The following is a 12,463-nucleotide window of genomic DNA, read 5'->3' on the forward strand; positions in this document are numbered from 1 at the left end:
GCAGTCCCAATTAGCTTCATGGTTGCCAATGGCAACATGCAAATATTTTTACTTCCACTTAAAATTCTAAAAGAAATAGCATTATATTGAAAATATATCATGCCAACAGTAAGTCAACACTCACCCTTTCCTTTATAAAATTCATTTGTCATAACACACACCTATGTTGCTTATCAAATTTAATGCATTTGCATAAGAGAAATAATTCATAAGATTTGAAATTGATACAAAGGGTACTAGGAAAGTTTTCCAATATGGCGCAACCGAAGGTCGCACGTTGTGACAAGTTGAAGCGTGTTGAGGAAAATGTAACACCTCGCTACGTCAACAGCATCTTGACAGATTATGAAACCTGGCTTTGCTATTATGACATGCCCACGAAAGCCAAGAAAAAAAGTCTGGGTGTCCGAAAATGAAAACACCCCCGTGTCTGTGTCAAAATCCAGATGGGCTTCTTTACTGTGAGGCGAGCTGTGGAGCGTGGGGTATCACAGAAGACAGTCACCGCGAAGTGGTACAGTCACGGACACTTCTGGCTTGTAACGACCTTATTGAAGAAGCACTGAAGCAAGCCATCCATGTCTGACCACCAAGCGCCTTGTGACTAGACAACCCAACCAGCATTGCAATTCTGCGGCTTGTATACCAGTCACAGGTATACATCTCTGTAAATTGAGTAGTGATGCCAAAGAGAAATACGAGATGAAGATTGTCGATCGTAATGTCTCGTGTTCTCGACATGGAATAATACTCGGTCCACGTTACGTTCCATTATTTAATGTTGTTTGGGAAAGAACCTGACGAACTGGGTTTATATTTTCACTCCTTGCATTACAGTAAATTCCATATTTTACAATTATATTAATGCTTTGAACGAAAATGATACCCAGAAAAACATCGAACACACGTGCACACCACTCTTCTCACACACATGCACGTGAAAACAAACACACAAAGCTAAGTTTTAACTTCCAAGTGAATGTCCAAATAACAGTAAATGGAGAAGCACGATGTGCGAAACATGGGACTTTTCACAGAAAGAATGCGTCTATTTTTGACATCCGTGGTTTCTATTAATAGACAATGAAACAATTATGAGAGAAATTAAGATGCAGAGTGTTGGTTAGCGTACAGAGCTCTCACCAGTCAGATCTAGGTTCGATCCCCACCAAGGACAATTATTTTTATTCTTTTCTATTTGTGAAGAAGTATGTAATATTGCTTTCTAGGCATTTTGACGAAAGGATACACATCAAATTTGTTCATTTAATCTGTATTTTCATTCTTCTAATAAGTTCTCTATCACAAGGGGATATAGAGATTCTCTATCTAGGCGATAGATATCTTCTCAATGGTTCCGTAGCTACGATTCTCCAGTATCTTCCACCCACTTGTCTTATTTATTTACTTTATTCATATCAACTCACGAAATACCATGAATCTAACGAAAACACACAGATATAGTTAGAACAAGAAACACACCTCACGTCGAAGGTTCCAGACTCGAGTTCTGGCTTTTTTGCGAGGGTGATTATTCCTGTGTGTCTGTTTATCATCTTTGTCTAAAAAATATTCCTCATTATTGCCGTGATTAACCTAGGAAGAGACCAAAGTGACTGAAATAACAACAGTACAGAAAATGCAAGACACATCTGCCTAGACATGTTATACCTTGGGAATTAGCAATCTGAAAATTAACTTGCGTTTCAGTCGACTACTTGCGAAAGTGTTTCGTGTTGTCTCGTTTGGAGTGTTGGTTATCGTGTTTAACTAGCATGCGCGCAACCCGAGTTCGATCCCAGCGGAAGGAAAGTTCTTTTCTTTTTGTCTAATTTCATCCAATCTTTTTATAAAACTGAGGTTTCTGCAAAACCTTTTGAATTGCATGCCACTTCGTATGTTGGTAATCTGAAAGCAGCAAAGATGAAAATTTGATGTTCCGAAGCGACGATGTATTTGTGTATGTGTTGCAAAAACGCAGTTATTAATTAGTGAAAAGCATGCAGCCACGAGATCATTGAGAACGCTTCCTAGTTGTCAGTGCTGATATGGCAGTAGCTACAGTCCTTCAACACACACCAACTTTCACGTTCCCCCGTAAAATGATTACCTTTCCACGTTTAAAAATCATGAGTGCTGTCTAAAGCAATACTTTGATACTTGCGTTTGCATGTTCGAATCTAAAGTAATATCAACATTTTTTCCTTAGCAAATGATATTGAAACCATTAATAACTGTTTGCAATGTTATATTGATATCATATATGGAAAGAATAAAAATGGAGAATATCACTTAAAACAACTTATAAATATATTAAATTATGTGGATACCTGATCTGAAACGTACGATGCACGATCAGAGAGCCTGAATGTTGCATTGAAAACTGCAGAGAACAATGACTGACTTATGAACAGTGAAAGCACATTACACTAACTGAAAGACTATTTTGAAAATTAATAATATTTGGATAACTGGCAGATCCAAACTTGATGTTAACCACGTAATGCACTTGATAATCACAGAAACATATTTTTTCTTGAGCATGCCCTTTATTTTGTGTCTTGTTTGTTGAAATAATACGTTGAAACGAACAGTAGTATGTTTTAAAGTGTGTTTAGAATCTCTTGTGTACTGCATAGGAATACTGAAGTCATTTTTAGTTTCCTAATCAAATAACAATTATTCAGTATAATCTTTAAAAAGGATAGCCTTTGTTTCTTCCGGTCGCGAAGTCCTATAACGGCTGGGGGTTTGTCGGGCCGACCACCCGTCCCCCTAGTCTGGCTGCAGATCTCCACGCCCCCTTGGTGGCTCGCGTGGGAGGGAGGCCAGCAGTCGGTAGGTAAGCCTTGGCCCAATATTGTGCTGTTGCGCTATAGGATTATTATTATAATATAATCCGTTTCTGTGGTCAAATAACTCCAAAGCAAAAGGCAATAAAATTGTCAGTTTCAGGAGACGGAGAAATAATTTCCTTTTATCTTACATTATACTCTGTCTGTATGCGTAGTGTGGTTTGTCTGTCCGAAAGCTGAAGGCAAACCTCTGTCTGTTGTAACGCGTGGCGTGTTTTGTTCCAGCTTACAAATCACGTAAAATACCTTCGTTCATTTCAGTGTGCTGGTTCTGCAGGCACAAGGTCATGTCGACTGATAAGCAATGATACCACGTGACTCCGGGGCCAACTGTCAGCACCGCAGAGAAGCTTCGGTAACTTTTGCGAGGTTCCTTCTAGTCCTTGACAGAGCGCATGCTCCGTAATTATGTGCAGAAAACCCATGTTTTCTGTGTACAAAATTTACGTATGTTTGGATTGTGTGCTCAAATGTTGAAGTAAACATAACTCCGTGACACACAACAAAAATTACAAGAGCTTCAAAGATTAGAAACTTAGCAAGCGTTACTCACAAGACGATTATAGTGTCCTACTGACAGAAGACCAGGTGGTGTGGTTGTAGCGTTTTAGTTTGACACGCAGGAGATACTGGGTTCGATTCCCGTTTGATTGCCTCCAATTTTTTTCTTAACTGGAGCGACTATATATTTCAATTTATTTATTGAGAACATTCTTATTTTATTTGTAGTGCGAATTGTTGAATTTTGAATTGAATTTTGTTTTCCAAACGATTACGATAATTTCTTGTGAATAGTATTATATGTATTTCTGGATTATTTTCTCGAAAGAAATGTATACTTTTCGCCAGGCATAACATTTTATTGAGTATGTTTGTAAAATGATGAGACATGTGAAAAAAACATAGTAAAAAATCATTTTTACAAATAAAATTTAAAACGGTAAAGATTTCAACCCAGAAATAAAGTAAAAATGTATTTAACCTTTACTCCAATAATTTATTAAATAAAATGCAATAATTAGTTGCTCGAGTTATTTAAAAATCAATAAAACTGGAATCGAACCCAAAGTCTTCTTTCCGCTACCATGGGGCTACTTGACCACTTGAAAATCATGTTATAGCTTCGCCTCATCAAGTCACTTGGAACTCATCGAGACATTAAAGCGCTTTTCCTCTATTTTTTTTCAAGTCCACTTTATCCACAGTAAGAAAACTGGATCTATAGTTTAAAGTGGGATTCCAATCACTTGTGTCTAAACCGCGGATCAAACTTACCAATACTCGGTTCGAGTATGGATGTGTGTTTGTCCCAATGAGAATACAGAGAATATACAGAGGAAATTGACAGGTGTGACAACTGAGAAAAAGGTAAAAAACGGGTGATACTATTAATTTTGAAAATAGTCTTTCAGTTAGTGTAATGTGCCTTAAATTGAATGCCCTATTTTTAACCGTGAACGTGTTTTGTTTCTTCAATTAAAACTTTTAGTTTACAATTTAGTTCATCATACCAACCTGTGTCCTTCTGGCTTGTTTATTTATAGTTTTAAATAAAATAACATTGGAGCATGGAAAAACCTTTCACTGTTATATAAGTCAGTCATTGTTCTCTGCAGTTTTCAATGCAACATTCAGGCTCTCTGATCGTGCATCGTACGTTTCAGATCAGGTATCCACATAATTTAATATATTTATAAGTTGTTTTAAGTGATATTCTCCATTTTTATTCTTTCCATATATGATATCAATATAACATTGCAAACAGTTATTAATGGTTTCAATATCATTTGCTAAGGAAAAAATGTTGATATTACTTTAGATTCGAACATGCAAACGCAAGTATCAAAGTATTGCTTTAGACAGCACTCATGATTTTTAAACGTGGAAAGGTAATCATTTTACGGGGGAACGTGAAAGTTGGTGTGTGTTGAAGGACTGTAGCTACTGCCATATCAGCACTGACAACTAGGAAGCGTTCTCAATGATCTCGTGGCTGCATGCTTTTCACTAATTAATAACTGCGTTTTTGCAACACATACACAAATACATCGTCGCTTCGGAACATCAAATTTTCATCTTTGCTGCTTTCAGATTACCAACATACGAAGTGGCATGCAATTCAAAAGGTTTTGCAGAAACCTCAGTTTTATAAAAAGATTGGATGAAATTAGACAAAAAGAAAAGAACTTTCCTTCCGCTGGGATCGAACTCGGGTTGCGCGCATGCTAGTTAAACACGATAACCAACACTCCAAACGAGACAACACGAAACACTTTCGCAAGTAGTCGACTGAAACGCAAGTTAATTTTCAGATTGCTAATTCCCAAGGTATAACATGTCTAGGCAGATGTGTCTTGCATTTTCTGTACTGTTGTTATTTCAGTCACTTTGGTCTCTTCCTAGGTTAATCACGGCAATAATGAGGAATATTTTTTAGACAAAGATGATAAACAGACACACAGGAATAATCACCCTCGCAAAAAAGCCAGAACTCGAGTCTGGAACCTTCGACGTGAGGTGTGTTTCTTGTTCTAACTATATCTGTGTGTTTTCGTTAGATTCATGGTATTTCGTGAGTTGATATGAATAAAGTAAATAAATAAGACAAGTGGGTGGAAGATACTGGAGAATCGTAGCTACGGAACCATTGAGAAGATATCTATCGCCTAGATAGAGAATCTCTATATCCCCTTGTGATAGAGAACTTATTAGAAGAATGAAAATACAGATTAAACGAACAAATTTGATGTGTATCCTTTCGTCAAAATGCCTAGAAAGCAATATTACATACTTCTTCACAAATAGAAAAGAATAAAAATAATTGTCCTTGGTGGGGATCGAACCTAGATCTGACTGGTGAGAGCTCTGTACGCTAACCAACACTCTGCATCTTAATTTCTCTCATAATTGTTTCATTGTCTATTAATAGAAACCACGGATGTCAAAAATAGACGCATTCTTTCTGTGAAAAGTCCCATGTTTCGCACATCGTGCTTCTCCATTTACTGTTATTTGGACATTCACTTGGAAGTTAAAACTTAGCTTTGTGTGTTTGTTTTCACGTGCATGTGTGTGAGAAGAGTGGTGTGCACGTGTGTTCGATGTTTTTCTGGGTATTATTTTCGTCCAAAGCATTAATATAATTGTAAAATATGGAATTTACTGTAATGCAAGGAGTGAAAATATAAACCCAGTTCGTCAGGTTCTTTCCCAAACAACATTAAATAATGGAACGTAACGTGGACCGAGTATTATTCCATGTCGAGAACACGAGACATTACGATCGACAATCTTCATCTCGTATTTCTCTTTGGCATCACTACTCAATTTACAGAGATGTATACCTGTGACTGGTATACAAGCCGCAGAATTGCAATGCTGGTTGGGTTGTCTAGTCACAAGGCGCTTGGTGGTCAGACATGGATGGCTTGCTTGAGTGCTTCTTCAATAAGGTCGTTACAAGCCAGAAGTGTCCGTGACTGTACACTGAGGAGTGCCTGCCCAGAATAGTTCTAGCTCTCAAAAACGTTCTTCCATGTTTAAGGGTAGACACTTAGTTTTTCCATCATGACAACGCTTCTACCCACCGTTACGAAGTTTGCACCAAGCATTTGGCACATACTGGGCTGAAAGTGCTGAAGCATCCTTCCTACAGTCCAGACCTCAGTCCATGCGACTTTGCACTGTTCCCACATGTCAAGAACCTGGCTAAAATGAATAGGTTTTCCAACGAAGAGGCCCTTTTAAAGGTGTGGGATGACGAGTGTGCCCAGCTCCTTGAGGAAATATGGAAGAGTAGGTTCGAGGACTGGTTTCGAAGGATGAAGAAGCATATCGTATCATGTGTGGTGTAAACGTGTAAAGTATTTTGAAAGACGGTGAAAATGAAAGATGTACTGCAGAAATTATCCTAGTAGCTTTTCTATTTTCACTCCAAAAGATGTCTAAGCCTTGGGTCAGGTTAAGTTTGCAGGAGGTTTTGTGTATTAATCCGCGCGAGAACGGAGCTCAGAATCATCCGTGCCAGTCTTGTCTGAACCGCCGAGCTCTTCGTATCGCATACAATGAGAGAATTGGCAGTATTGCCAACCCCTTAACACATCAAAATCCGTACATGCATTTTTGCATCTTTTTGTCAGCTGAACCATACAATTTTTAAAGTACTTTCTGCGCATAGATTATGTAATAAATGTGTCCTTACTTAATATAAATCGCGAAATATCTTCGAAACATGAGGGCATGTGTGTATATGTCGAGCACCCACAAAAGAAAGAAAACAAAGGTAAAAGTAAACGACATGCCCTTCTTGAATTTAATGCCGAGTTATTGTTTCTTGTTTAGAAAGAAATAAATTTATGAAAAACTTGGTTGCTTCGTTCTCAATACATACGTTACTATAAGCTACACGCCCTTCAAGTTTATACTACCAAAAAAGCATGATTTGTTATTGGTGATATAGGTATACAATGTAGTGAATTGTCTACTACTATTACTCTGTTTGCTTTCAATTTATGATTCAGTTCACTAAACCAGGAGCCAAATGTTGGTCTGTGCATTTCTTCCCTTCCTTTGCACGGAACAGTAAACATGCGTCTTCAACAAAGCCTTCATTGCCGCCAGTGGGTGAAACAATAAGCATACCCCCTCCCCGTTGATTGCTTCAGCCCTGGCGGTGGTTTTGCACGCTCCCACCCTCGAATCAATGTACGCCCCTCGTTGACACATGCCTCGCCCAAGTAATTAACATGTTGTTTTTTTTCACTGCGATAACTTTTAATACCGCGGAGATTCCTTTGTCGTCAAATAACAAACAATCGTTTCCTACTCCTAAACTCAACCGCAAATCATTCAACATCCGAGACACAGTTCGTGCGCACATTGACGGCAAATCACGTTACGCCCTGTTTTATTTTGGTCTTGTCACCTTAAGGTGGAATATAGATCTAAAACATCTTGTTTGATTTTGAAGAGCTTTTTCCTTCGGATGATGCTGGAAATAACACTAGGGCAAAGCCGGGCGCTGAACAGGAGACCTCGATTCAGCCATTCTCGCCGATGTATAGCACGATTATGAATCATGATAAAGACTGGTATCAAGGATTCCACGCGCTCTGCAACGTATTCAGTCTCGCTCGACTCGCTCTTGATCTTCAGTGATTCATCAGCGCAATACAAACCCCAGTTGACGAATATGCGGATCCAAGTTTGTCTGCACAGTGATTGCAACCGATCAAGTCCGTACCTGCTAATGGATGTATGTATCATTTTGTCTGTATATTACAAATTTAATAACTGTTTTCTTGCAAGTGTGCAGTTGTGTCGCAATGGAACCCGTTTCAGCGGAACTATATTCTGCGTGCACGTTTGGATCTACATATGCGAAAACCTGCTGCAAACTTGACCTGACGCAAGGCTTAGTGTAACCTATATCACACTACAATTTTTATTGCTTTCTAGCAGAAATAATAAATGTGAAACACTATCACATTTAGGTCATGTTTGATAACTGACCCAGTAACCTGTCCTACATCTTTCACTAACCGACCTCCGTGGTGGGTGGTTACACAACGCACTGCGACGACAGCCTCGGAATGGGTGGTGTTTGCGAATGTCCCTAAATCAATTTCATATCAACACTCGTTCTCGTCGCGATTAACTAGAAGTAGCAGAAAAGCAAAGTTAAGTAACAAAAATAAAATATCCTCTCTCTCCCTCTCTCTCTACCACATGCATCACTATTACCAAAAGGTAGATGTGAGAAACTAAAAAAAAAAGAGAGTATTTCCAACTTCATAGATATCCAAAAAACACATTACACACCTTTAATAATACAAGACCATTCAGAATTTCCCAACTACTGAAAATCTGGAAATCCTTTTCAGAAATCTGGATCTGGAAATGATTTTCCCCCCAATTCTTGTATGACAGTACGGAATCCAACACACCTTCCTTAATAAATCACCAAATCAATTAGTGTCTGTTATGTTGCTAGAGCAATATAGGATATAAGAATAGTGAGAATTCCGGATAGGAATGTGTTGTATATTTTCACAGGGGGCCCCTGTGAGTTGCCCCCTCTAGCTACGGGCCTGATCACCTCACGCCCTGTTTTACTTTGATCATGTTGTCGTAAGGATGATTATGCATTTAAAACAACTTGCTTGATTTGAAGAGCCTTTCCCTTCGGATGATGCCCAAAATAACACTCGGGTAAAACCGCACACTGAACAGGAGACCTCGATCCAGCCATTCTCGCCGCTGTATAGCACCATTATTAATCAATCACAATAAACATAGGGTTCAAATAGTAGGATCTGCGGATCCTAGTCCGTCTGCACAGTGATTGCAACCGATCAAGTACATACCTGCTAATGGATATATTATTTTGTCTGTATTTTACAAATTAAATAACTGTTTTCTTGAAAGAATGCAGTTGAGTCGGAATAGAACCCGACTCAGTCGAACTATAGACCGTGTTAAAAATGTAAACATAAACATTGGTTAGGTCTTGACCGGTCCCCCCGGAACTTCCGGTTTAGGCCAGTTCCCGTTGTTACCCGTGCAGATTCACCGGCATGCGAAGTAAGAAATGAGCGCTTGTTTTCATCAGTTGTGCGACGATAGTCAAGAAAGGTATTTGTTACAGTTCTACTATGAAGGAGTGGACGTCTAGAATCCGTCGGATGATCAACTGCAGAGCAGATTATTAAAATATGACGTGTCTTTGTGGCCGCCAGTTGTATAGCACACTACGTACATACAAGTATCTCATGTACAAGCACGACGAACGTTTAGATATATTCAATTATTTTGTAAATGGAAAAGTGAGGGAAAGATAATTATTATATTATATATGATATTATTATATTAGAAACTATGCTTAAGTGAATCTTTGCCAACAAATCTGCAGAAGTAATGACACAACAAATGCTCCGCCTATGGATTAAGGGAAAACCTATGATATAGCATGCCACTTTCACTTGCACGAATTTACTTCAAGCAACAAGGGAGTTTTCAGACTGAAGCGACAAGCGATATCGGGATTTCACACAGCAGCGTTCGATCTAAAGCATCCACCATTCACGCTTGAGCAAATAACAGGCCGGCGCAACACAATGCACAGTATTTATAAAACGACCCAGTCCGAGCGACAAGCGATACCTGCAATTTGGCGTTCGGAAGGTGTTTATTTTTTAATGTTTGTTTTCAAGAGACACGTATCGCTGCATTCTGAAATCTTCTTTTCGAACCAATTCACCACGAGAAAATGCACGTGTCGCTTGGACTGGACTGTTGTTTTCTCAGTACCATGCATCGTGTAGCCTCGGTCTGTTGTACTCGTATGCAAGATGAATTGTTTCCTTTAGAGTAAAGGGGCTGTTGCTTATCGCTTAGGTGTGTAATCTCTGTGCCACTTAAAATAAAGTGAATCCTCAGTGATCGATGAAATTTTTCGAACCGAAGCGACACGACAAGCTGCACGTGTCGCTCAGATTCCCAGTGGCGTGTATTGTGCCGCCTGAGACTTGATTTCCCTTGAGCGGTAAATGCTTATTTATAGACTAAAAGGGCCTATGTCGCTTGTCACTTCGGTACGAACCATTGCTGTCGCGTGTCGCTTCGGTTTGAAACCTCACTAAGAGGCGTGCTTTTCACCACAACACAATACACAGATAAACGATCAACATGCTTGTAACAAAATGTAAGTCGTAAAAGTCATTTCCGGGCACCAATCCTTTCTCATTCTGCTTGTATCAACAGGTTTCGTCTCTCTACGTCCTTCGGAAACCTACGGAGTGATACTTGACTTAATAAATTTGTTCCCGATCGAACTGTGCAACCATATGATACACAGCTGACACCCTACTTCCTTGTAAAAGAATCTCCACTTTGCCCTCTCATATTAACGTCCATAGCATCGTAAGCGTAACCGGATGTTCGAGGGGGACCAGACTAGTGCGCATGCTCCGCAGTAGCTCCGCCTTTAACACCGTCTATATTCTGCGCGCACGTTTGGATCTACATATGCGAAAACCTGCTCCAAAGTTGACTTGACGCTTGCTACAACCTCGTACTGTATAATTTATACAGCATATTAGTAATATCCATTGTACTTTAAACTTTACTGAAATTTATTCCAATAGAATTATGGAATTCCGAATATTATGATATATTTTGTCATATTTTTGTTGTCTATCAGACTTCACAATGTTGAAGCCCTTCATTGGTAAAAAGAAAGGAAAGCAACCAATTGGTCATAGAGTGCTGTATGAAGAACATAATACTCGCGAAACACTGCTTTTCGTGCCTTTCTTTCGTGGTCCGGCGATCAACGTCCGAAGGGGTCTATTTCGGGCTACCTTGTACGGAAACGTAGGGAGCAGAGGTGAGAGAGACAAGAAAAGTAAAACTTCAACTATGAGTGCCATGCTCGCATTGCCGTCCTTAATAGCGAAAAATGTTGGTTATTCATCGTTGGTAAGTATTTTAAATTTTACTAACGTGCAATTGCAGACAGATATTTCTTGATGACAATTTGCGTTACTTCTAAGGAAATTCTGAACAGCCGATTATGTAACAAACAAACTAGATGAGAGTACAAACTTGTGGTTGCTAGAAACATAGAACACAAAGTTAAAGAGCCTGTCAGATATATTTTGAAAAATATCTTGTACTGTTAAGTAATATGTGCCAAATACCGGTAATTCAAGGTGCAGTTTCTGGAGCTCGAAGGTGATAAATAACATACGAGATAATTCCATTATGTGACCTGTATTTGATACCGATAAAAGAGCCTTGAAAATAGAAAAACGTTCTGCGACCAGCAGAGTTAAAGAACTTTGTATTTCAAATCATTTGTTACTTTTATAGAGGATATGCACAGAAATGTACATTTATTGGTATAAGGAGGCATCCAGATATTTTTTTGGTAAAATTTTCGGTACCAGTTTCATAGATCGGATACACATTAAAATCGGATATTTTGTGTTTCGGCTAGACTCTACTTTACGTCCTTATCTGCATGGTGATTGCTACTTTCCGTTCGCGGTGCGCGTTCCTGGTGCGGCCGCCGGCATATCTTCGGGTAAGTACCTTTTTCTTTTTACACTTTCTGTTCACGAAAGCCCCACTAACCATTCACGGGGACGAGGTATGCTTACGAGGTTAGGTTATGCCTGTTAGGTTAGGTTCCATTAGCACTCATTTCACCCCTAAATATGTGCTTCATCATCGAAAAAATTCCCCAGTACGTTCAATTACGCATATCCGGACAACATCGGTTTTTCTCGATTTACTCCTCCAGGAAATTTTTCCTCGCTTTGGGTTACTTTGTTGAATTCCTTATAAAATAAGCTTTACAACGATATATGACATGTATTCCTTAGGAAAAGGACGTAAACTAGAGTCTTACCCAAACACTTTTTCTACAAAAGTAACGCAATTTTTTAAGTCCTACCGAACACACGTAACTGTGTGATATCGCTTACTTTGCAAATCAGATCGCTTTTGTCTGTTTTCGAATATCAGTGTTTCCAACCTTCTTCACCCAAAAATACCTACTCGCATGTTCGTCACGTGTGAAAATTGAACATTATGCATGGGTAGCT

General features: G+C 39.0%; 1 protein-coding gene across 1 annotated transcript in view; it reads left to right on the forward strand.

Moving 5' to 3' along the window:
* Positions 1–11,160: 11,160 nt before the first annotated feature.
* Positions 11,161–12,463, forward strand: part of SdhA (succinate dehydrogenase, subunit A (flavoprotein)) — a 43,155-nt gene continuing 41,852 nt past the window's right edge. The window contains exon 1 of the mRNA XM_083115487.1: positions 11,161–11,333. Coding sequence (XP_082971613.1) covers positions 11,274–11,333 — 60 coding nt within the window. The 5' untranslated portion in view covers positions 11,161–11,273. The remainder of the gene's footprint in view (positions 11,334–12,463) is intronic.

The sequence above is a fragment of the Lepisma saccharinum genome, chromosome 30 (genome assembly GCF_977018435.1).
Source record: "Lepisma saccharinum chromosome 30, izLepSacc3.1, whole genome shotgun sequence".
Taxonomy (NCBI): Eukaryota; Metazoa; Arthropoda; class Insecta; order Zygentoma; family Lepismatidae; genus Lepisma; species Lepisma saccharinum.